Genomic DNA, 24,468 nt, shown 5'->3' on the forward strand with positions numbered 1-24,468 from the left:
ATCCATACACAAGCAGGCTGTATACACCCTTCCTTTTGAATCTCAAGAGATCATTTGTGTGTTTCTTTCCCCCTGCAGCTATCTTCCACTGAAGTGTCAGGCTGTTTCTTCCTGCAGAGTGCAGACAGCTCTGCCTGTATGTAATCAGGGCCGGCCCTAGACTTTTTGCCGCCTGAGGCAAAATTAGAAAAAATCGCCGCCCCCCCGGTCGGCCGTCTGTGGGGGGCCGCCGAGCTGGAGGGGTAGCGGGCAGGGAGGGGGTATTGGGCCTAGCGGTGGGGAGGGGGGTCGGACCCCCCCCTCCCTCGCCTGGGTCCCCCGATCTGCGCTTCCCTCCAGCGTTAAAAAGTGAAGTACCAGCTCTATGATTAAGAGGCAACGGGCGGCGATCACTCACCTTTTCCGCGTTCCATCGTGCGCTTCACTGACGTCACTTCCTGCAACGCCGTCCACTTACAATACAGTGGGCGGCGTTGCAGGAAGTGACGTCAGTGGAGCGCACACTGGAACGCGGAAAAGGTGAGTGATCCCCGCCCGTTGCCTCTTAATCATAGAGCTGGTACTTCACTTTTTAAAGCTGGAGGGGAGCGCAGATCGGGGGACCCAGGCGAGGGGGGGGGGTCCGACCCCCCTCCCCACCGCTAGGCCCAATACCCCCTTTCTGCCTGCTACCCCTCCAGCTCGGTGGGCGGCCCCCCGCACCCATAGACAGGCGGGTGCTGCCCCCCCAGAAATGCCGCCTGAGGCAAATGTTTCACCCTGCCTCATGAGCGGGCCGGCCCTGTATGTAATTCCTCAGTATGTGAAAGCCCAGCCAGCTCAGAGGACGATTTATCCAGCTTGTAAAAGATAAGAGAGAAGAGAGAAGCTGTCCTAATCTAAATAATAATGCTGTTCTGCCATACACCATGCTGTTCGATTTTTAGCCTTTGAGATGGAATAAAGAGATATTTTTACTGAGACGGTGCCAACTCTTTTGGAACTGGACTAATCTAAATAATACACAGGCAGTGTGCAGAGAGGGGTTTGGAGGGGGGAGATGCATCACAGAACCACAACACTGAAGAATTTGGCAGCCTTCCAGACACAGTCCGACAAGTCTGACAAGAGAGAGATAAGTTGATTTATTACAGAGATAGTGATAGTAGAACGTGCTGCAGTAAGCCAGAACACATTAGAATAGCTTTTGGAACTTGTAGGATGATAAAAAACAGGATGCAATTTTTGTTACGGAGTCTCTTTAAAGGACACCTGAACTGAGAGGCATATGGAGGTTGCCATATTTATTTCATTGAAAACAATACCAGTTTCCTGGCAGTCCTACTGATCTCTTAGGATGCAGTAGTATCTGTATCATATACGTGAAACAAGCATGTGGCTGATCCAGTCAGAAACATCTGATCTGCTTGATTGTTCAGGGTCTATGGCTAAAAGTATTAGAGGCAGATGATCAGCAAGACAGCCAGGCAACAAGTATTTTTTAAAAAGAAATCAATATGGCAGCCTCCATATCGCTCTTACTTCAGTCTTGTTGTGCTTTAAAGGCAGTAAAGATGCCATGCCTTTCACTACAAGTTCCCTGTAAGCATCATTCTAGGCTTATATCTCTACCACTATCAAACATATGACAATTCAGAGTAATCCAGTGACTCTATTGTAGACCGCAATGCAAGTTTAAGGAACGGCTAAAACAGTCCAGATTAGCTGTGTGTACGATTCCATGTTTAGAGTTGATTGGCTTAGTCATTGCTTGCAATTGCATTGTGTCCTACAGTGCAGTATTCCATGGAGAGTGTATTTTAGGAGAAATTGCTGTGATATTTATATGCACTTTATTCTCAAAGTGTAAATTGTTGTAACTTATAATAAATAGCACTTTGGGATAATTCTGTAGAAGGGCATTATCCTGTATGTGGTGTATCTATGGCCAGAAACCCACTAGGAACGATTTCTAATCTCTAGTGATTTGAAAAAGCTCTTGCTAATGCAATGCTATGGGGCATTTTTATAGAATCACATCGCTCAAGTGGGATCACACCCATAGCATTACATTAGCTAGAGTTATCAAATCGCAAAACGCTGAGAAAATTGCTCCTAGTGGGTTTCTGGCCATATACTGTGTTATACACAAAACCTTCTATCCCATAGTTGTAAGATTCATTATATAGCTATGGCATATATTTCCAGAGTTTATGTTTCTTCATTCTGTAGACTAAATAAATGATTATAACAGCAGGACAACGTAGCAAAATATTACTGACCTCCGCCTGGATAGCCACCTACTCCAACACCTGAATAAACAGAGGGGAATAATAAAGCATGACATTAGTTAAAACATTGTTAGTGTAATCGCAAAACCCAGTTCATACACAACAATATCTTAAAGAGGATCTGTAGTGAAAATAACGAAATTAATAAATGTGCTTATTTTTTTTTTACAATATTCATGTAACAATTATTAAGTCAGAGTTCCCCCATTGCAAATTCTTTCCTCACCCCAATTTACAAGCTGAAATTTATCACAGGTGGTGACATATTTAGTTCTACTTGAAAAGAGGTGGGCCGGCACTCAGAATGAACCGTGATGACAGTATGATCAGCTGTATAGATGGGCAAACTTCAGCAAAAACTGCGTGCTCAAGACAGTGTTGGAAACATGGCATCAAACGTAGAAAAGAAAAAGGAAATGATGTCTGGCACTGTAGTTTAATTGTCAGCAGCAAGTGTACAGCAGTAGTATACAAACATCCATACAGGGTATGTGACACAAGATGTGGTACTTATCGTGCTGGTTGCTGGAGGTGGGAGGCACTGTGGGCGCCAGTGGGTGCACCCACTGGCGCCCACAGTGCCTCCCACCTCCAGCAACCAGCACGATAAGTACCACATCTTGTGTCACATATTTAGTTCTGTCAGGAGCATCTCTGCAGAATGTTTGTTTACTGAGAGATCTAAAGCCAGTAGAAAATATACCTGGTCTCCCAGAATGCTCTGGGAGGAGAATTCGAAATATCTTAAACAGGCTACGCTAAACTGAGAGGGCAAGGTCACATAGCAATGTAGAGCAATATACAGATATAAGATGGGTTTCTGATTCTGAAACCAGGAAAATTACTGTAAGGTTGGTAACCTGAATAATTTACTGCATTCTATTATATGTCACTACAGTGCCTCTTTAATGCTTTGTGCCTTTTTTGTCACCCTATACATCTTTATGAATAACATATCACTTCATTTGTAAATAGTTCTTGTTGTATTTAATCAGTATAAACTGTGTATTTTTATGTGTGCCTTCATGGAAAAGCTTGTCTGGACATTTATGTTGCTATGAGAGATTTGCAGTGAATCTATTTGATCAGCCTGGGCCTTAAAGAGAAACTCCAACCAAGAATTGAACTTTATCCCAATCAGTAGCTGATACCCCCTTTTACATAAGAAATCTATTCCCTTTCACAAACAGATAATCAGGGGGCACTGTATGGCTGATATTGTGGTGAAACCCCTCCCACAAGAAGCTCTGAGGACCATGGTACTCCTGGCAGTTTCCTGTCTGTGAACCCTGTTAAGCTGGCCACTAACGGTCCAATTTCTAGCGAAAAATCGTTCGAGCGATCAGAAATTCTGATCGGATTGGTCGTAAATAATCTCCATTGGTGGACACAATCGATTACGAACGAGTGAAAAAAATGTCGCCCGAATGAATTTTCGTCGAACGAAAATTTGGATTTTCTTGGTGGTCGTGATAGATAGGAAGCAAAGATTTGTTAGTTGATGGTGTAGTGAACGATTTTTCGTCCGATCAGAATTTCTGATCGCTAGAACGATTTTTCGCTAGAAATTGGACCGTTAGTGGCTTTACATTAGCCTTACATTTTGGGAAATAGCCGTTTACAGCTGTTTCCAACTGACAAAACAGCAATCAGCAGCTACATCACTTGCCAGCAGTAAAAATGTCACCCTGTAATAAATGTCAGAATATAAATCAGGGATTTAAAATATTTTACATTGGGCAAACACTGACTAAATCATGTATACATCATTATTGTAAAAATGAAGCACTTTTTTAATTACATTATTTTCACTGGAGTTCCTCTTTAAGCAAAGCCTGTGTTTCATAAATGACTTTTTACAGCCACACAACATCTGTATATGAGTAAATAACAAAGAGCAAAGACAATGGCTGAGTCCTCAGGCACTGACCCCAACCCCCACGAACGGTCATTGAGGAGATGACTACACAAGCTGAGAGAAGCCTGATTTATCCAGTTTATCAACACAATGGTTGCTGGGCCTGGCATGTACACCTCCAACTGATACCTGAATGACCTACCATGCAGGAGGGGTCTCTATACCTGTTGTATCCAGATAAAAGACAGTTCTTGGGAAGCTCTTTCTCTTGCCACGCTGATATAGACTTAAAATGATAATGGATTCCGGGCACAGCTAGCGAATGCGGTGTGTATGGGTTTAAAGGTTAGCCTAAAGCTGACCACTAATGATACAATCTTTTTCATCCAATCTTACCATTTCTATGTAATATAAGGTAACTGCCTAAATTATCCATTCAATATATTCACTCAGTTTACCCTTCTACTATGTAGATTTGGTAAAATTGGATGAAACTGATTGTACCGTTAGTGGACAATTTAAGAATGCTCCTAATAGTACTGTACACTGAGCCTGCAATTATGTAATCATATATTTGATATGCTGTAACTTGTACATATGTAAATAAACCCCTTTTATTTAACCCTTTGAAAGGACCTCAGGTGTCTGGTCATTAATCTAGAAATAAGTAACATAAGCTAGAGTACATTCTACAGTTCTTAATTTCAAGCTGCTTACCTCCAGCTGGATAACCACCAGGACCAACACCAACTACATGTACAAAGAAAAATACACCAGCGGTAAATAGCAAGGAAGTGTGGTATGCTATGAATTCAGTTAATTTAGAATATTATTCTTTACAAGAAAAAAAATACTTTTTTAGAATTGAGAATGTAAAATGCTGTGTTATGATACATAGGTAGAACTGATTCGCTGCCTGCAATGTGTGATCTCTTGGAATGACCTGATAGAAAAAAGATTTCCCACAAACCAGTTCCCGCTGATGGTAATGTTTATGTCAAGAGATGGCCTTTCATTATTAAAGTTGATTGGTCGGTGGAGTACAAATTTATTGCTGGAAGTCACCAAGTTAGGCGAAGAAGCGCTCTGTTCCTCCACTTGGTGCAACAGGACAGGGAGGGATAGACTGATAACCAGAGCTCTTTCATTTGGATGACTTGGGAGATATAATGAACCAGCACCTTAGAAAGAGCACAGAGTCAACAGGAGCCTAAAGGTGTAGTATGTTCTGGAGGGGTAGGAAAATGGTGGAGATATACTCAAAAAATTAGGTTGCTATGTAGGCAACTAACCAATAAGGTGTGTGAGGAAAGCCCGTCTCCACTCCGGTAATCTGCAGTGGTCCCTTTTTTTATAGAAAAAAGTTTACCAGCTAAACAGAAAGTTGGGGACCGCTCCAGCGGAAGGTGACATGGTACTATGAGCTTCAGTGGAATGTTACTTAACTGACTGTGCTATGAGTACATACATGCTTTACCTGTTTTATTTTTACAGTTTGTAACTGAATATTTATTTGAATGTTAAAAATATTGCAGTGTTCATTTCCAAATACAGTAAGTTTCCTCTCGGATCTCTTTTGTGTACTCACCTCCAGCAGGTACACCACCAGGACCTACACCACCTGTGGAAGACGTAATTTACTGTTAGCTCTACTTGCTTTAGACACATACAGTAGATGTAACAATCTCAGGCCTAAAATCTATAAATGTGTGAAATGTGTACTACACTCTGGTCTGTATCACAGTACTCAATGGCCAGATCACTTATGCTAAGGGTAGAAGCCAGGGCTGTGGAGTCAGTACAAAAATCATCCAACTCCCACTCCACAGTTTATGAAACCAATGACTCCAGGTAACTAAAATTGCTCCGACTCTGACTCCTCGATTCCGACTCCACAGCCTCTGTAGGGCTATAGAGTGAGTACAAAAATCACCCGATTTTGAATCCTCAGTTAACGAAACCACTGATTCCAGGTACCCAAAACATTGCTTCAACTCAGACTTCACAGCCCTGGCAAAAACAACAGTGATGTGTAGGGACACTCAGTAACCAAAATATTGGATTTCCACTTTATGTTAACTCCATAAAAAGAAGACTTTTTGTGTTGAACAAGTGGAATTTGTTATAATTTGTATTTCCTTTCTGTCAAGGAGAGCTGGTTGTCCTGTTTATTTTCTGTCCTCCCAGAACATCGTCAGGCTCAGTGTCAGCTGGAAGCTAATCTGCTGCCTCAGCTTATTGTTGAAAATAGACAGTCATGAAATTGTCATATAGCAAAGGTACTGCCAGGGATACATGACAAAGAAAACACAGAGGCTTTGAAAAGTGACAGCTTTAGCATCACGAGGAGAGTATCTGTTGGCAGGACTGAGGTTAGGCAAGGCACTGGACAGCCTTTGTGTGGACTTACGGCCTCAAGCCAAGCTGTAATTGGCAACAACAATGCAATTACATAAACAGGACAACCAGTGATCCATGGCAGACATCACCATTAGAGGGATTTTACTGTAGAAATTCCCATAACAATATATGCCTGCTCATGACTGGTTCTCTTCAGAGTAAACTTCCACTCGCCCTAAAATATGCAATGTTTCAGTGCAGCACACGTGTTTGCTGTTAATTGTTATTCAGAATTACCTTTGCATTTCAAGATCAGCCAGCTGTTAATTTCCAGAGCTGAAACGGTGCCTATTTCCAAGCTTGGAACCTATATTCTGTATTTCAGTACAGAGAGCCCAGGTATTTCAGCCATACAAAGCAGGATTTCGTTTTCCACAACTGCACTAACTGAATGATTGCAGCAACATGAGTACTCCAAACTGAGTGCACTGTGTTGGAATCATGATGAAGGGTCATTGGGCCAGATGTATCAAAGCATTACTGACAGTTTTTTCATCTTAAACCGTTCTAACTAGCAGGGGGAATAGTTCTGCACGATGATAAGAACCTTCTCAAATCCTACTTAATAGCAGCAGTTTAGCATGAATTTCTAGAACTGCACTACAGTTAAGAAAAGTGCAAATCCATCCCTAAACTGCCGCAGATTAAGAAGTGCTTAATAGCACTTCTACAGATTGTGCAGCAGTGCAGGCTAGACATGATTTATTAAGTGATCCTCCCCTGCTGAATCCTGTGAAGCTGTTCTGTGCTTAACCCTAACTCATGCTTGGCATTGATGCAATACAGCAGATATATTGGTTACCTCAGCAACAGAAATTTTCCTCTTACATTGCACTGTCTGATAAACCTTCCTAACTCTTCCTATTTTAGAACAGTTTCAGAAGGATGTAATAAGGATATAAGATGTCTGAGACCGTTCTGCACGGATTTCTAAAAACCTTTAAAATATTTTGTCTCAGACACTCTTGATAAATGTCCCCCTCTGTGTTTTCTGTACTCAGAATTATAAGGTACACAGTTTGATATAAAGCACAATTTTTATTCCCTAAAAGTTTTCTATGGGTGAGCTAAATGGATTGCTTTTTTTCTCTAATAAAGTGAAATTTCTTAAAGATTCTGCTATTCCATGCAGACATTATTGACCTCTTTGGGAAAATAATTACATACACTGCAGAAAGGTAGATGCTAACTATAGTATGTTTAAAAATGTATACTGCACTGTGTTATAGCCATAGTGGGTGAATGATGGATCTGAACATTGTAGCACTTTCCAGAGGCTTAGAAAGCAAAAACCCTCCAGAGAGTTAAAGAGAAACTCCAACCAAGAATTGAACTTTTTCCCAATCAGTAGCTGATACCCCATTTTACATGAGAAAGACAATGATTTTCACAAACAGACCATCAGGGGGCGCTGTGTGACTGATTTTGTGCTGAAACCCCTCCCACAAGAGGCTCTGAAGACCGCGGTACTGCTGGCAAACTGCTACAATGTAACAATGTTCAGAGACAGGAAATAGCTGTTATTAGCTGTCTAACAGACAGAGCAGCTAGAAACAGCTAAATAACCTGCCCACAGTAACAATGTCACCATGTAATAAATGTCAGAATGTTAATCTGGGAGAGGAAAGATTTTACAATGAGCAAACACTGACTAAATCATTTATACATAATTATGGTAAAAAATGAAGCACTTTTTTTTACTACATTATTTTCACTGGAGTTCCTCTTTAAGAAGCGGACAAGACAAAGCTAATCTCCAAGCTGACATCAGAGATTATATAAGATCATTAAAATTTTACACAAATTTCTCTATCTTTACGGGCAAATTAATTATTCATTAAATCGGTACCCACCTCCTCCGGCAATACCTCCAACTCCACCAACACCACCTGCATTGTCAAACAAAAGTGTTATTAGGCACATTGCATTCTGTAGACTTCTTATGAGGAGAAATCAGCTCAAACATAAAAACACTGCATGATTTGAAACAAAGTCAATCACTTTCTTCAGCTAATTAACAAGCTGTCACCTAAATGACTAGCAGCCACTGGGTTTAAACAGTTTTAAAGCCATTGGGACTGAGTTTGAAGCTTACGGTACATCTAATTATGAATAATGAGGAATCATGGCTGGTGCACCAGAGTGGTTCTGGAGTGTTTTTTAAACCACTTGCAGGGGGAAACCCGCTTGGCTAATGAAAGTAAATGGGGTGGTGCACACCAGAGCGGGTCGTTTTTTCCACAAACGCAAACTCAGGGGCTGCAGCATTTTTTTTTATTTCTGAGGCGTTTCTGCCACAATGTTAAAGTATAGGAAAGTGGAAAACCGCTCTGAAAAACGCTAGATCAGAACGGTTTTCCAGGCGTTTTTGTTACAGTAGTTGTTCAGTAACAGTTTTACTGTAACAATATTTGTAATCTACTACACAAAAACGCTCCAAAAACCGCTAGACATGTTTAGAAAACATGCCTAGAATCGCTCTGAAATCTGCTTCAAAAACCTCTAATGTTTTGCAGATCTGCTAGAGGTTTTTGGTGTGCACTGGGCCTAAAACATTCCTAACGCAAACATTTCCATTGATTCCAGAAGGGAAAGAAATTTAGCTAATCAAAGCTGGCAGCTGCCAATCAGTTAGCTGAGGGCTGGTTAATTAACAAACACCTAGAAGCTTTTATATGCTCATTTAATCAAATTCCTAAGTCAGTGGAGATTTGCATGTGAGGAAAGTTTTTTGCCTATCAGCAACTCCAAACAGTATGATTTTTAGAGATTGATACCCACCTCCTGTCTTAGGGGGTTTTGCTCCTAGACCACCAACACCTGCCAAAGGGATAAACACATAGTCACCAGGATGTCATTATATTACAACCTTCCTGTAATATTTGCTTTGGGATGAGAAGCATAATTTTCCACTGTACTGTGCTAAAAAGCACATGAATGCAGTATTTTTACATGGTGTACTAATAAGAGTCATATAAGATTCATTTAATTCATAATATCAATGGTAGACTCAAAGCGCTTGAGCTGCAGCCACTAGGGTGTGCTCAGTAGGCAGTAGCAATGTTAGCCCAAGGACTCCAAGCTGAATAGGTGCTGGCTTACTGAACAGGAAGAGCCGAAATTAGAACCTATGTCTCCTGTGTCAGAGGCAGAGCCCTTAACCATTACACTATCCAGCCACTAAAAAAGCACCAGAGCTCCATCCACTATGACGTGCTCTATAGGCAGTAGCAGTGCTATGGAGTCTTGCCCAAGGTCTCCTACTGAAAAGGTGCTGGCTTACCGAACAAGAAGAGCCAAGGTTTGAACATGATCTCCTATGTCAGAGGCAGAGCCCTTAACCAGTATACTATCCAGCCACCTTGCTACTTGTGAGGGCACAAGGTACTATAGCTAAGGCTCTGACTCACTGAGGTACACCACGGTTGGTGAACATGAGAGGTCCCCTAATCCCTAGCTAGATTTTGCACTGCTAGATCTGCTATTTGGAAATACATGATTGTAACTATAGCCAGGATCATATTAGAGAGGACTGCAGTCATACACAGCAACTTTTTTTTATTAATAAATTTTGTATAACCTAGACTTACTTAAACAAGTTTTTACTGCAAGTCTATGCACATCACATTGCAATCTCTGCTCCGTGATATAGTTCTAATGCTTTTGGAGCTGCACAGGGGTCAGCATGGACACTCTAAATGGTTTATAGCTATTTATTCCCATGTGCAAAAGCTATGACTCACTTCAAATTACAGTATATACTTGAATACAAGTCGACAGTGCGTATAAATTGACTACAGTATTCAACCTTCTTAAGCTGGAATTGTTTATTGACTCAAGTATAAGTCTACCCAGCAAAGTTAATGGCTGCACTTGGGGCTTAGGAGGGGTTAATGACTGCACTACACATACAATATTGCATCCATTAACCCCTCTTGTCCCTTAAGTGCAGCCAATACCTCCTCCAGGCCCCCAAGTGCTGCAGTTATTCACTCCCCCTCCTGCAGCCCAGTATTTCCCCCCTGCCCCTTTCCTTGTTAATTGTTGTAGCCAGGACCTTCACATTTGTTTTTTCTTAACATTTCCTTTCCTCAAAGTATCACTTACCACTGGGTAAATATCTGCAAATGGGAATGTTGCTATTAGTACACACATTACTCAACACCTATACTTTTATGAAGTGAATCAGACCTATGGTAAATTTCTAGACCTATATTTGAGTATATACGGTAGTCAAGGCAATTGTTACTAACCTCCACCTGGATATCCACCAGCACCGACTCCACCAACTACAGGGATAAGAAGAAATCATTAAGTAGGTAATACAAGCAAAACGTACAGAACATATATTTGTTGAAAGCCTAGATTTGTCACTAACATCCACCACCAGGGGGATGGTTAGGGCTAGGCACCACCAGGGGGATGGTTAGGGTTAGGCACCACCAGGGAGGTCTTAGGGTTAGGCACCACCAGGGGGTGGTTAGGGCTAGGCTCCACCAGGGGAGTCTAGGGGTTAAGATAGGTACAGAGAGGGTTCTGTGTGTTTACGCTAATTTTCAATAAAATAAACAAAGTTAAATAACGATAAGGCTTTAACGTTAAATAGCGATAAGTGACAAACAGATTAGCAGCAACACCGTGCGCCATTATTTGCAGGTGCCATTTTCAGATGAATCCTTCTCGGGAACCTATAGAGAAGGAATGACATACGAGCCCACTGGCCAAGTATACAATGTCTATAGGTCTCCAGCAGTGACTACTGAGTATGGTAAGTGCAGGTGAAAGAAAAAAAATTGTAATGGGAAATAGCTTTAGGAAATTGCAGTATTACCCCCTCACCCCCCCCCCCCCTCTTTGGACGCCCATAGCACTAATAGGAACAATTGTTCAAGGTAAGGCTTCCTGCTTGTAGAATATCGTGTATAGTTTTCCCCTTTCTTAGGGCTCTGTATTGGATTTTTTTATTGAAACACTTTACCTGCCAGTTTATAATACATTTTCAGGCGTTCAAGCATAATATGAAAGCATCCATTGTAAAATTATATACAAACCTCCAATGGGCAGGCCACCAGCACCGAGGCCACCAGCACCGACTCCTCCAGCTGTGTGACAGAAAAAGACAGTCACCTTTTATTTTACTATTCATCACAAACATATAACTTCCTGTTGTATTCATACACGCTAATAGTTAATGACAATCCATACCCATGAACGGGGACTGGGTCCTATTGACAAATATTCAAACATATTCTCTATTTGTTATATTAAAATACATGTATTGAGGGCACATGAATGACAACACAGGTATTCCAGGCTGTAAATACAGTATAGCATTTCAAATCTCGCTCATATAGAGTTTTGAAAAGACTGCAAAAAATATCAGAGCAGCTAAGAGGTAGATGAAGTATAGCCCTCCGGTTATGTAAATCAAAACTACATGCTCAATCTAGGCATATAATAAATATCTGTCATATAGAGACAAATTCCTGGCATCATAAATTGCTTGATATTGCTTTAATGTTTGCAGTTTGAGGTATGGCAGATATATTTGTTTTCTATAGAACAAGTAATGCTCACCTCCAATAGGATAACCACCAGCTCCAACTGGAAGGCAAAATGAATGATGGGGTTAGCAGGTGGAAGAACAAGCTATTTCTTTGTACTTTGGAAAGACTGTGACACACAAGATGGAGTCTGGGTACCATAAAAGAGAACTCAATGCAAACAGTGGCCACCAGATCATAATGTACAGTAAATCCACAACCAGCATGATCACATGGCAATAGGCTGAACAATATGGAAAATGCATCGCTAGGTGCTTGATAGACACAGCTTCAGCAGAGGCTCCTTGAGGGAACGATGACTTATCTAGGCTTATTTACGCTTATCTACCGTAAACACTTTTTTACTCTTGGAAAACAAGAAAAACAAAATCGAGAGCCCCCAATAGTGTATTATTGATGATGGTGGATAATTTGTAGCAGCAAATTGAAATATACTCACAAGTGTGGGTTGCCAATGTTCAGGCAACCACTATATTCACATGAAGGGATATTAGACCTGTCCCCACACAGGTTAAAGCGGACCCGAGATGAAAAACTAACTATAACAAGTAACTTGTCTATATATCTTATCTAAAGTTTAGCTAGTTTACACAGCATATCTAGCTGCAAACAGCTTTAATAGAATAAGAATATTTCTTCCTGTGATGCAATGACAGCCATGTTGTTTGTAAACATTACACAGAGGCAGGCTTATCTGCATCTTGAGCAAAGAAAACTAATCCCCCCTCATCCTCCCTCCTCCCCTCTGCCTCTGAAATCTCTGGCTAGAAATACCTCCCCCTCCTCCTGCCCAGACTTAGCTCCCATGAGCCCTTGCTACTGTCTGAAAGTGCCTTGGCTCTCTGAAAACCTGTGGGAGTGGCTTATTAAGTTTATAAAAAAGTATTTGACTTGAGGAATGCCCTATAAACAATAGGAAAGGAACACAATTATGCAATGAGTAAAAGTTCATCTCGGATCCACTTTAAGAAGTCGCTCCGTAGAAGGAAACAAGGGTGTGAACACCCATCCAGGTGGATCACAATAGCTTACAGAAGTAACAGAGGCACCAACAAGATAAAATATCATAAATTTAAAACAAAATAAGATGGGGGGGGGGGGTAAGGGTGGACTTACATCCCCAGGACAAACACAATGATTCTAAATGATCAAAAAATTTAATTCTTACTCCTGGGAGTAAGAATTACAATTTTTGATCATATAGAATTGTTGTGTTTGTCCTGGGGAGGTAAGTCCCCCCCCATCTTATTTTGTATTAAATGTATGATATTATATCCTGTTTGCACCTCTGTTACTTCTGTACACTTTTTTACTCTTGGTGCTCATCTTTGTGGGATGACTTTGTTGGGATAGTGGTTTCCACCTGCACTTGTTTCCCCTCTCCCAGTTCACCTCTGTTACAGTGAACTTCTTCGTTGAAGTTCACAAGTGAACACCTTTTATAATCAAATGTACATGTGATGCGAAATACAATTGCATTGGCAGTGCTTTCGCATGCAGTATTATTGCAATGCAATGCGCTTAGTGTGAATGCATCTTTTCTGCAGTTGTAAAACAAACAGATTTAGGGTGAGTTCACACTTTAGGGTCTATTCACTAATTGACAGCAAAATGTACACGTGCACCATACATAGCTTTGCGCTTTGAGTCCTATGGGAGAAAAGCGCTTTACAAATGTTATTTTATTGTATTATTGTATAGTTTGTCTAACATGCGTTATAAGCACAATGTGCACATTAACTGGATGGTACCAGTTATACTTGCTGGTTTCACATGTAAAAATGAATCTTTTGTCATTTTTGGTCCTGTTCTTATTTGTTCAGTAAGCAGAACATCTACTGTTTTAAATAAGGAATACAAATAGAAGGGATTATGCAAAATGACTCACCTCCTGAAGGTACACCGCCAACTCCATATCCACCTGCAAATATTAGAATATAGATAAATTATTACAGAACAGCTCCGGGCTTGTGGCAAATGTCTACATCTAGAAATCACTCAAAAAGAACCCTGTGCTGATAGAAGTACGTAGGTAGTCATAGCCAACCTACGAATATGCTATTGTTAGGGTGGCTTCTGAGTATTGTATATATGGTTCAATAATCTAGACTAAGCATGTTGGCACTGATGGACATTTGGCCTGCATACTGGTTCTGGATCATTGTGTCAGAAAGCCACAAGCAGAGGCGTATCTAGGGAAAACAGCGCCTATGGCAAACACTGAAATCCACCCCTGGGGAAGGAGGAGCACTCTCCAAATATTTGGTCTTGATTGAATTGGTTCTGTCCAAGTTGAGGTGAAGCATGGCCTGTAGGAATGGGGTACCACAATAGACCAGCCTGTATACATCCCCCAAATAACAGGCAGCTTGTCCCCCCGAAAAATGTAAGCAGGCAGCAGAATGTCCCCCCAGATGAAAACTAGAATTTGTATGGAGAAAACCTAGGATGCTACACAGCAGCGCTTCCAGTAAGTGGCGCCCTATGGCACATGCCTCTCTCTGTAGATACACCTCTGTCCACAAGAACTGGAGATTTTCAGACTCATGAGTCAGTTATGCAGCCATATACAGTATGTCTCTCAGTTTGCTTTAATTATTTAACTTATCAAACGCAGCTCCAAACTGCCTATAAAACAGCTGCTGCTTAGCAAAGCGCCTCTTAACTATCTGATTTATGTAAATCATTACCTGTACTGTAAATACAACTCACCTCCAGTTTTAGGAGGCTTAGCACCAATGCCGCCAGGACCTGGATAACAGAATACAGAGATATACCTATTACAACTATTTGTCACAGTGAAAAACATAAACAAAATATGTGAAAGCAATATTAAGATGTATGTTAATACTGTTTTTGTTTAAACTACTGTATATCTATTTAAAATAGGCAGTAATCAAGTGAGGACCCAATCTATTGTTTATGTTAGCTTTCAATGGGAAATTCCACTTTTTTTTTTTTTTATAATAAAAGTACCATAAGCATAGATGAGTGCTGCACAAGTCTGATTGGAATTTAAATTTATTAAAAAAGAATTTTCCATTTCAGTTTGCAGCTAGCTAAGAATTTATCACACACAAGCCTAGGAGAGCATGGGGTATGTATGACCAATCACACTATCATTACTTCATACAGTCCATCTCCTTAAAGCACACCTGACCCAAGCTTGAGCGGCCGAAGGCAAGCACAGAGGTATGACCAAGCTGGATCCATATACTTCTGTGCGTTGTTTGTTCCTCTCCTCATTCTCTCTGGCCCTCGTAATAACTCCTTGAAAAATTAGACATTCAGCTTATGTCCAATTTTCAGGCAAGAATAGGCAGACTTGCTGCGATGATCTCTCCTATCACCCTCCCATTACTTCCTCTTCCCTGCCCTATTCACTACCCTTAAAGAGAATCTGTACTCTAAAATTCTTACAATAAAAAGCATACCATTCTCTTCATTATGTTCTCCTGGGCCCCTCTGTGCTGTTTCTGCCACTCCCTGCTGCAATCCTGGCTTGTAATTAACAGTTTTAGGCAGTGTTTACAAACAAAAGACATGGCTTCTAACCAGAGTATGATAGGCTGAGAACAGCTTACTGTGTGACTCATGCAGAGCTTGGAGAGGGTGTGTAAAGCTTCTGCCAATGACAAGCAGTGCTGCACATTCCACACATTCCAGCCTGAGCCAGACAGAGTCGACAGAGGAAAGAAGATAAGATTTATTACAGAGACAGTGCAATTAGAAAAGGCTGCAGTAAGACAGACCACATTAGAACAGGCATAGGAACTTATAGGATAGAAGAAATAAGGCTCAACATTTTGTTACAGAGTCTCTTTAAGAGGAGGAAATGGAAGGGTAATAGGAAGAAACATTGCAGAAGGCCTGACTCTTCCTGTTTGAAGACTTGACTTTATCCAGAAGTCACATTTTTCAAGGAATGGTTACAGGAGCTGGTAGGTGCCAGGAGGAATTGGGAGAGAAATGGACAATGCACAATGGTATCTGGACCCAGGATGAACATACCGCTGTGCTTACCTTAGGTTGTCTCAGGACAGGTATCCTTTAAAACACAGGGTTAGAACATGCAGAGGCTTTATGTGGTAATTAAAGTGAGATTAAAGTGGCAATTATGACTAATACTCCATTTATAAAGAATATCGTCCTACCAGCATGATATATAGTTACCTATGATAGTTTATCATATCTATTATTATCGTGCATCCGGTGGGTACAGGTAACCACCAACAATGGGTATAATTAGCCAAATCCTAATGCCAACTTCTCTCTCACAATAAAAATAAATCTAAACTTGTAAAGGTGGGAATATAAAGTGCCTTTGAAGGTTTCAGCTATTAAATTCACAGCAACTGCACCTCACAGACAGTGAAAATAACCCATAGGAACACACAAGTTCAGTCCCGCTGAATGCACATAAATCACCCATGCCAACCCAACAAGTTTCTCATCACTAAGGGGGCTTCATCAGAGGTGAACATAAAGTGCTAGTTGAACAGGAGCAGTGAGTATTCGATACACACAAACAGCATGTAGCCCAGCACGGAGCTAAAGATGTTGTAGCCAAGTTGTTGGTTTCCCGGATTCCCAATGCTTGACATAGAAAAGATAACATGCCAGAGTACTCTCCTGTCATTGGTAAGGAAGTCAGGATTGGAAGCAGTACACTCGGGGCCCAGCAGCTGAGATGAGAGCATTGTCTCTGTGGCCTCTAGAAATATGCCACCTGAGACAAGATTCTCACCTCCCTTCTTGGGTAGAGTGGCCTTGGCTAGGGAAAGGCCTGTGATGTACCCTGTATAAAAAGATACAGTAATTACAAAGCAAAGCTTTACCATTTAACTACTCACCAACACCACCAGCTCCAGGTACGCCACCAATGCCAGGGATACCACCAACTCCGGGAACACCACCAACCCCAACTCCACCAACTCCTGGTACACCTCCAACACCAACTCCACCAACTCCTGGTATACCTCCTACTCCAGGAACTCCTCCAGCACCAGGCACGCCACCAGCACCAGGAACACCTGCAGAGACAATCAGTTTCCCCTTAACTACAGCATGAACTCAAATGTTTCTGTAAAAGAATCCTTGAATGTTTATTTCAATGAAACATTTTTAAAATGTCTGATTTTTTTCATATTTTTCTTCTGTGTACAGTCTAAAATCATGAGCAATGAAATGAGTTACTAAATAACGGTCTATCAAACCACAACAGCATTTCTGTAATAATCATCCTCCCAGTGCCTGCTGTTTTGCATCACATAAGCATTACAGCCCTTATTCAATTCATTTTTTTCTCTTAAGATTTCTTCTAGGTGATGTTTACACTTTATCAATCACATGCCTTTTAAGCCACCAGAAAGCAAAAAAAAAAAAAAACTTAAAAATTATTTTGACAGCACTTTTCCCACCTTCATTTTGGCACTTTGTCAGTTGCAAAGTGCTGAAAAGTTATTTTAACCACTTGCCGACCGAACGCTTATACCGTGCGTCGGCAAAGTGGCAGCTGCAGGACCAGCGACGCAGTACTGCGTCACCAGCTGCAGGCTGATTAATCAGGAAGCAGCCGCTCGCGCGAGCGGCTGCTTCCTGTCAAATCACGGCGGGGGGCTCCGTGAATAGCCTGCGGGCCGCCGATGGTGGCTCGCAGGCTAAATGTAAACACAAGCGGAGATAATCCGCTTTGTTTACATTGTACGGCGCTGCTGCGCAGCAGCGCCGTAAGGCAGATCGGCGATCCCCGGCCAATCAGCGGCCGGGGATCGCCGCCATGTGACAGGGGACGTCCTGTCACTGGCTGCACAGGACGGATAGCGTCCTGTGCAGCCCGGATCTCCGGGGAAGGGAGGTAGGAGAGGGAGGGGGAGAATGTCGCCGCGGAGGGGGGCTTTGAGGTGCCCCCCCCCCCGCAACATGCCTGCACGCAGACGCGATCAGACCCCCCCTGCACATCATCCCCATAGGGGGGAAAAAAGGGGGGCGATCTGATCGCTCTGCGTGCACCCTGATCTGTGCTGGGGGCTGCAGAGCCCACCCAGCACAGATCACATAATACAGCGCTGGTCCTTAAGGGGGGGTAAAGGGTGGGTCCTCAAGTGGTTAAACAGAAGATGAAAGATTATCTCGTAGGTGAAAAATTATGTTTCAGGAGAAAAAGTGAATTGGATAAGTGCCAACATGTATATAAGCAACGCATTTAAACTCTATGATATATGTTATCTATCGCTGGTCAATTGTGATCAGGAATAAGCTACAAACAAAACTCTGTTCTCAAAAATTGGAGGCTGGTCTTCATTACATAAATAATTCCTCTAGATGTCACTGTGATCCACAAAGTCTGCTAGGCCTTTCACTTTCAGTACAGTGCAGCGCAAAGAGGAAAGTTCCCACATGTATTCGAAGTACAGATTACAATGTAATGGTTTTACATAACATGTCAGTATTCAGTAATAAAACTGAGCGAAAGAAAATGTTTGTCTTGTACACAAAAGACAAAGGCCCGGATCACACTTGCTATTAAGTGGAAAACCGATCCATGAAAACGGAACTGATTACCGGTCAATTGGATCCGTTTTTCCTCTGTTGCCGTTCAGCTGCTTCCATTCTGTTTCCCCATATCCTCCCAGACCCCCACCACCAAAGTGGATTTTGCTTCTTAGAATGGTCTGTTTACTCCAGTAGTGTGAAGAAACGTTCCGTTTTCTCATTGCCCCCAATGCAGGGCTTCAGGATCCATTTCCGTTGCGCTTGCTCAGCGGTCCGGAAACATTGCTGCAGGAGGAAACTTGCAGTCCGTTCAGCCTTTCGTGCGGGACGCATCCGTTTGAACGGACGGATATTAACGGATCCATAGGATAACATTGGATCCATTCGTATCTGTTCCGATCGGTACCTTTCCGATTTGGGAACGGACCATTTTAAAGCACTAATGTGAACTGGGTCAAACCGATATAATATTTTTTTTCTATACTTTATTATAAAAAAAAGCATTAACACCTTAAAACCTTAATACATGTAAAAAAAAAAAAGGCACCTGGTAAAAAGGGCGGCTGAGATAGCCGCTATTAGAATATTGATAATATTACCAATATTTTACTAGGAAATTATGATAGTAAAATATTGATAATTTTTACCGGTATTTATTATGACCTAACCCTATTCTCATTTGGAGCCCTCCCTTTTAATTCTTTAACCAATTGATCCCCCTTACCGCTGTCTAACCCTAAATACAACCTAGTGGTGCCTATCCCTACGACTTCCCCTGCTTAAAGAAAACCTATACTGCAAATTAAAAGTCAAAATCAACATACACAAGTCATACTTGCCTCCCGTGCAGTCTACTCCTCAATCTATTTTTCCTCTCCTGCGTCCTGTTTGTCCACTGTGATCAATAGAATTCTCCGTCCTCCATTTTGAAAATGGCTATTACCCCATAACAGCTTCCTGGTCTGCACACTGTTAAACTGTAACATCGCCCACTTGAGCCATAGGGAAACATGGACACATCAGTTCTCCTCTCAGCTGTAACTGACAGCAACTGATATATAACTGGCAGCAACGGATATATTTCAGTTCTGACAAAATGTTGTCAGAACTGGAAGGGATCACTGTAAGAAGAAAATGGTGAGCTTCTGAAAGGGAACTGATGGCAAGGTAACTATGTAATGTTCATTTGAAGTTACATCATGTGTCTATTTTAAAATTTTTTACTCAGTACAGGTTCTCTTTAAGCATAAATACTCCCTAGGGGTGCCTTACCTTAGGACCTCTACTGCTGCTGCTGCCCAACCCTAAATTCCCTAACTCTATCTACCGATAACTGCAATGCTGAGTGCCATTATGACTATTACAGTTACTGAGGCCCCCCCCCCCTTCCCCCACAGTATATCAGTGGATGGGGCTAGTATGTATGACATGCCCTGTTATGTTACATTTGTATGGGGGCTTGGGGAGGTAAGGGAGAACATTTTAGATTATTTGGAGTAGGTGGGAAGGATTGGTTAGAAAACATTTTTTTTTTACGAGGACTGAGCTCTAATGCCATAAAATGCTTTACTGAAAACAATAAATAATCTACACATAAAATTATACTAAAATGAACATTTGGTTAGTGTAAAGTGAGGTATAGTTAAGTAAATCAGGCTCACTATCTTTTTTCCACTTTTAACCTTTAGATAAAATATTCTGTTCCCATACAGATTTACTTACACCGTAGTTAAATATATTTATTATATTCCATTTTGACCAGTGTAAATTTGCTTAATTTTCCTCTACAAAACCTAAAATATTCCATTCCCACACTAAATATAGAAGCAGTAGAAACAGAAAATAATCACCAAAAGTTGTTAACCTCAGCCCATTTAGACAAATTATTCTGCGTCAGCGGGAATAATATCCTCTCAACATGGGAAATGAAATGCCCATACTTGTGCCAAATCCTACTGAATGATGGACATAATAGAGTATGAATCTAACTGGCTTACACCGGTCACAAAACCTGTCTTATTATATGCATCCAAAATAGGTAAAGCCGATTCTTCACATTTTACAATACTTTACAACAGGAAGAAATAAGGTGAAGCTCCAATCTTGCTACAGATTTGCTATAAACATGAATCAAGGCTGCACAAATATTTTTCTTTTATTAAAACTTTTTCTTTTATTTTCATTTGCAGCTCAAGAACATCCCATTCCTGCATGAGTATTTAGCTGCAAAGGCCAAGAACAATGGTTCCTTGTTTTCCACACCTGCACAAACTAAGTGATTGAAGTGAAGTGATTGGAGTGAAACTGAGCATTTGAATTTATTTATATAAGGTAAGCAATTTAAAGTAGAATCTACCGTTAATATTGCAAATATATAAAGCTAAACTTAAGGAATTGCTTATTCTTCAAAAAGACTGAATTACTTTAAAGTCTCTTGCACACTCTCGCCCTGCGTCACTCCGCTGTACGTTTCCCTGCTGCTTCCCTGCCACAAGGGCCATGCAAGTCCATGGATGCAACGCGGTGGCAAAATCACAAAATCTGCTGCAAAGTCTATGTTATTGCATGCAGCAATACAAGTCTATGGGCGATGCAGCAAGTATTCACAACAGGTGTGCGGTGCGACGTGTCATGCATGTGCAGACTGACAGGAATCCTAGTGACGTTCCTCCTGCTCAGCAGGGAGTACAGCATTAGCCAGGGGTGGGCCCATGCATACGACCCGCTCACCGCACAGTGGTGCATGATCACATAGTTACATATTTATTAATGTTATTTGGGTTGAAAAAAGACATCCATCCATCGAGTTCAACCATATGAAACTTAATTTCTGCTCGTATTGCATTTCAAACTTCAGGTGTGAAACCGGCCTCAATGAAAGTGGCACGTGTTTGTCTTACTTGAATCTAACATACCGCGTTGCTTGATTTTGGGTCAGGGCTTAGCCGAGGCTTATGTGGCAATGTAATTGGACAGTGAGATATTGGCATGATAATAGCATGATTGGTTATGATATTTGCCTACTGTGTCACTGGTAACTTACCATATTTAGGAGGCTTGCCACCAGGTTGAACTCCAAGTTGAGGTATTCCTGAAACAGACAACACAGCAATTTTTAGAAGATAAAGATTTACACACTACCATCTTAGGTCTACAGTGTTTTCCCCAGGCTCTTTTCTTTTAGCTGAGTGCTCCCCCCGGCTAATTTTGGTTAGCACCCGGCTTTTATCAGCTTAATTCCTCTTCTTATGCTGTAAGCAGAGTTGCACTGGTCCTGCATCCCCCTCACCCCCGGAGGCCCAGTCGGCTACTTTGCATGCTGGAAAAAAATTCTGGGGAGAACACTGGTCTATCATTAAGTAATCATTACCTCCTGGTAGTCCACCAGCACCAGGAAAACCACCGGCACCAGGAAAACCACCAGCACCAGGAAAACCACCAGCTCCAGGGTAAAGGCCAGGCACAACACCAGGAACAGCTCCACCTCCAGGGCCTAAACCGGGCACAGCACCAGGAACACCACCAACACCACCAGGTCCTACACCACCAGGTCCTACACCAGGTAAGCCTGCAACTCCAGTTCCTGCATAGGATGACATGTTCAGTATTAACACACCATATACTTCAACATGTAATGCTCTGGTGCATCCATTTGTTTTTGCAAGAACCACCCATTAAAAAGTTTCTAATGAATTATCTGTGCTTAATAAATAAGAATTTTACTGAAGTGTACACATTGTTGCCACTCTGTAATATACTTTTTAATTTATATCATATGCTGCTGGAAATTATGGGCTTTTGACATATGGCCTTGACCATGTTAAACTGCAAACACAGGTTTGGCTTACATCTTGACTTCGCAAAAGTTACTGGCTGTGAGTTGACTAGATTGAAGCAAACCTGTATGGAAAATGTGAATAATAAGGACTTATCTGCTGTCTGTTTACTTTTTTATGGACTTTAATTCATCTTTTCTGTCTCTGATTTGTATAAATGGTGCAGAAAGTCTGACTACCTGAGTCACCTTGACTGCTGGTTCTCATGAAACATCTTGTTTTCACCCCTCATTTTTACAGTGCTTGTAAATGATATAAACAATATGGCTGATTTTTATAAACAAGCACAAATACTTTCCATAAATGAGACCCTAGGTTATTAACCTCTTTAGCGGTAACCCTGAGTCAGGCTCTGGCTGGAAATCTGCAGCTCAGAGCTGTAACCCTGAGCCTGACTCGCGGTAGCCGCCGGGAGGTACAGTATAGGCAGAGCATTACTCACAATGGGCATTTCAACTCACCTCCCCCAGGATCCAGACGCTGGCAGCCATTCTTCTTCCATTCCTCTAAGGCTCTAAATCCTTCTGGTGAGATCGCTGTATGTCATCATAACGACAGCCGGTGATCTCACTATAGGGATCCAGTGCCATCCGGAGGACAGATGGAGAATTGCAGCTCTGGATCCAGGGGAGGTGAGTAATGTGCTGGTCTGCTGCAGATCTCTATGTGGTGTGATTTTTTCCTGGTTTTAGGGTCTAAAATCGTGTAAAAAAAATTACACTGCATTAAGACCCTAAAATCTGGAAGTAATCATACTGCTGGGGAGGTTAAGAAGAGTTGCATTCAGTTATTGAAGACTAAAGCCCACAGCAGGTTACCACACCATTATCTTTGTTATGAAGGCCTTTTATTTAACCACCCTAGCGTTCTGGACGAGCTGAGCTCGTCCAAGAAAAAGTTGCTGTTAGTGTTTAGGACGAGCTCAGCTCGTCCAGCGCTGTCCCCACTCACCAGCGTGCACAGCGTGATCTCCGCCGCCTCCTCTGTGCTGCTGCGGCTGCTGCGGGGCTCCCTCTCCCTCCTGCTGGCTCTGATCGCCGGCGCCAGGCTCCCCAGGCTCCTCCGATCCTCCGGTCCCCGCTCCCCAGGCTCCCCCGATCCTCCGGTCCCTGCTCCCCTCCTCTCCGCAAGCCTACGGAGATCCGGCAGTCAGGGAAGATGGCGTAGCCCAGCCACTTCCTCTGACGCCGGCTCCTGCGCCCCCTAGTGTCCGTCGCGGCGACAGCATCATTGGATTACATAGGTACACAAACTCTATGTAATCCAATCATGCTACTGTATTTCAAAAAGTTGTTTGCACAAACACAAACACCTGTCAGCTCTCAATAAAAGCCCTGAACAGTTACTGGCTCTCCCTCTTTCAGAGTCCTCAGCGTCCAGTGTTAGTCTGTTTACAGCTATCATCTGTGATTTCTGTGCGATTTCTGTGCGATTACTGCTTTTTTCCAGCCTTAGCTTCGTTCATATTACTGTCAGATTGCGTATTGCTTTCCGTCTTTTTCAAGACGCTGTGATCCCTGTGCGTTTGCTTTTGCTGGTTTTTTTTCGTTTTTTTTTTTGTCGCTGCTCGTGACCCCGTACCCTGCTTGGGGTCATGGCCTCGTCCTCCCGGAGGCGTGTGCGTGACGAGGAGTTGTTGGATGTCCTCGAGGCAAGCGACAGCGAAGACGAGCTCCTAGAGGAATCGACAGACAGCGATGTTCCCGGTAACCTGTCTTCGGAGACGGAGACCAGTGATGAGGAAGCCGAGGAGCCAGTGACGGTCGCACGCACCTGGTGTGAGCTGGGGAGCCCCACTCAAGCTCCGCCACCCAGGTTCCCCTTCACATGGGCACCCGGGCAGAAGATCGCGTGCGACGAGAGTCCGCTGTCCTTTCTGGAGCTCTTCCTGACTGATGACGTCATCCGCAAGATTGTTGAGGAGACGAATCGCTATGCAGCGCAACATCAGCAGGGATCTTCTCTACCCAGGTTCTCGCGGAGCAGGAAGTGGGAACCTGTGACCAGCAACGACATCTGGGTGTTCCTGGGGCTCGTCATCCTCC

The 24,468-nt window shown here is 42.3% G+C and overlaps 1 protein-coding gene across 2 annotated transcripts in view; it reads right to left on the reverse strand.

Moving 5' to 3' along the window:
* ELN (elastin) overlaps positions 1 to 24,468 on the reverse strand; it is a 144,040-nt gene that overhangs the window by 23,620 nt on the left and 95,952 nt on the right. For both annotated transcript variants that reach the window (XM_068270037.1, XM_068270036.1), the window contains 13 exons: positions 21,958 to 22,170; positions 21,631 to 21,678; positions 16,946 to 17,125; positions 14,805 to 14,843; positions 13,981 to 14,013; positions 12,106 to 12,132; positions 11,580 to 11,630; positions 10,782 to 10,817; positions 9,310 to 9,348; positions 8,382 to 8,417; positions 5,717 to 5,749; positions 4,846 to 4,878; positions 2,262 to 2,291 (listed from right to left, as the gene is read on the reverse strand). In XM_068270037.1, the coding sequence (XP_068126138.1) occupies positions 2,262 to 2,291; positions 4,846 to 4,878; positions 5,717 to 5,749; positions 8,382 to 8,417; positions 9,310 to 9,348; positions 10,782 to 10,817; positions 11,580 to 11,630; positions 12,106 to 12,132; positions 13,981 to 14,013; positions 14,805 to 14,843; positions 16,946 to 17,125; positions 21,631 to 21,678; positions 21,958 to 22,170 (798 nt within the window). The remainder of the gene's footprint in view (positions 1 to 2,261; positions 2,292 to 4,845; positions 4,879 to 5,716; positions 5,750 to 8,381; positions 8,418 to 9,309; positions 9,349 to 10,781; positions 10,818 to 11,579; positions 11,631 to 12,105; positions 12,133 to 13,980; positions 14,014 to 14,804; positions 14,844 to 16,945; positions 17,126 to 21,630; positions 21,679 to 21,957; positions 22,171 to 24,468) is intronic.

Source organism: Hyperolius riggenbachi, chromosome 2 (genome assembly GCF_040937935.1).
Source record: "Hyperolius riggenbachi isolate aHypRig1 chromosome 2, aHypRig1.pri, whole genome shotgun sequence".
NCBI classification, from domain to species: Eukaryota; Metazoa; Chordata; class Amphibia; order Anura; family Hyperoliidae; genus Hyperolius; species Hyperolius riggenbachi.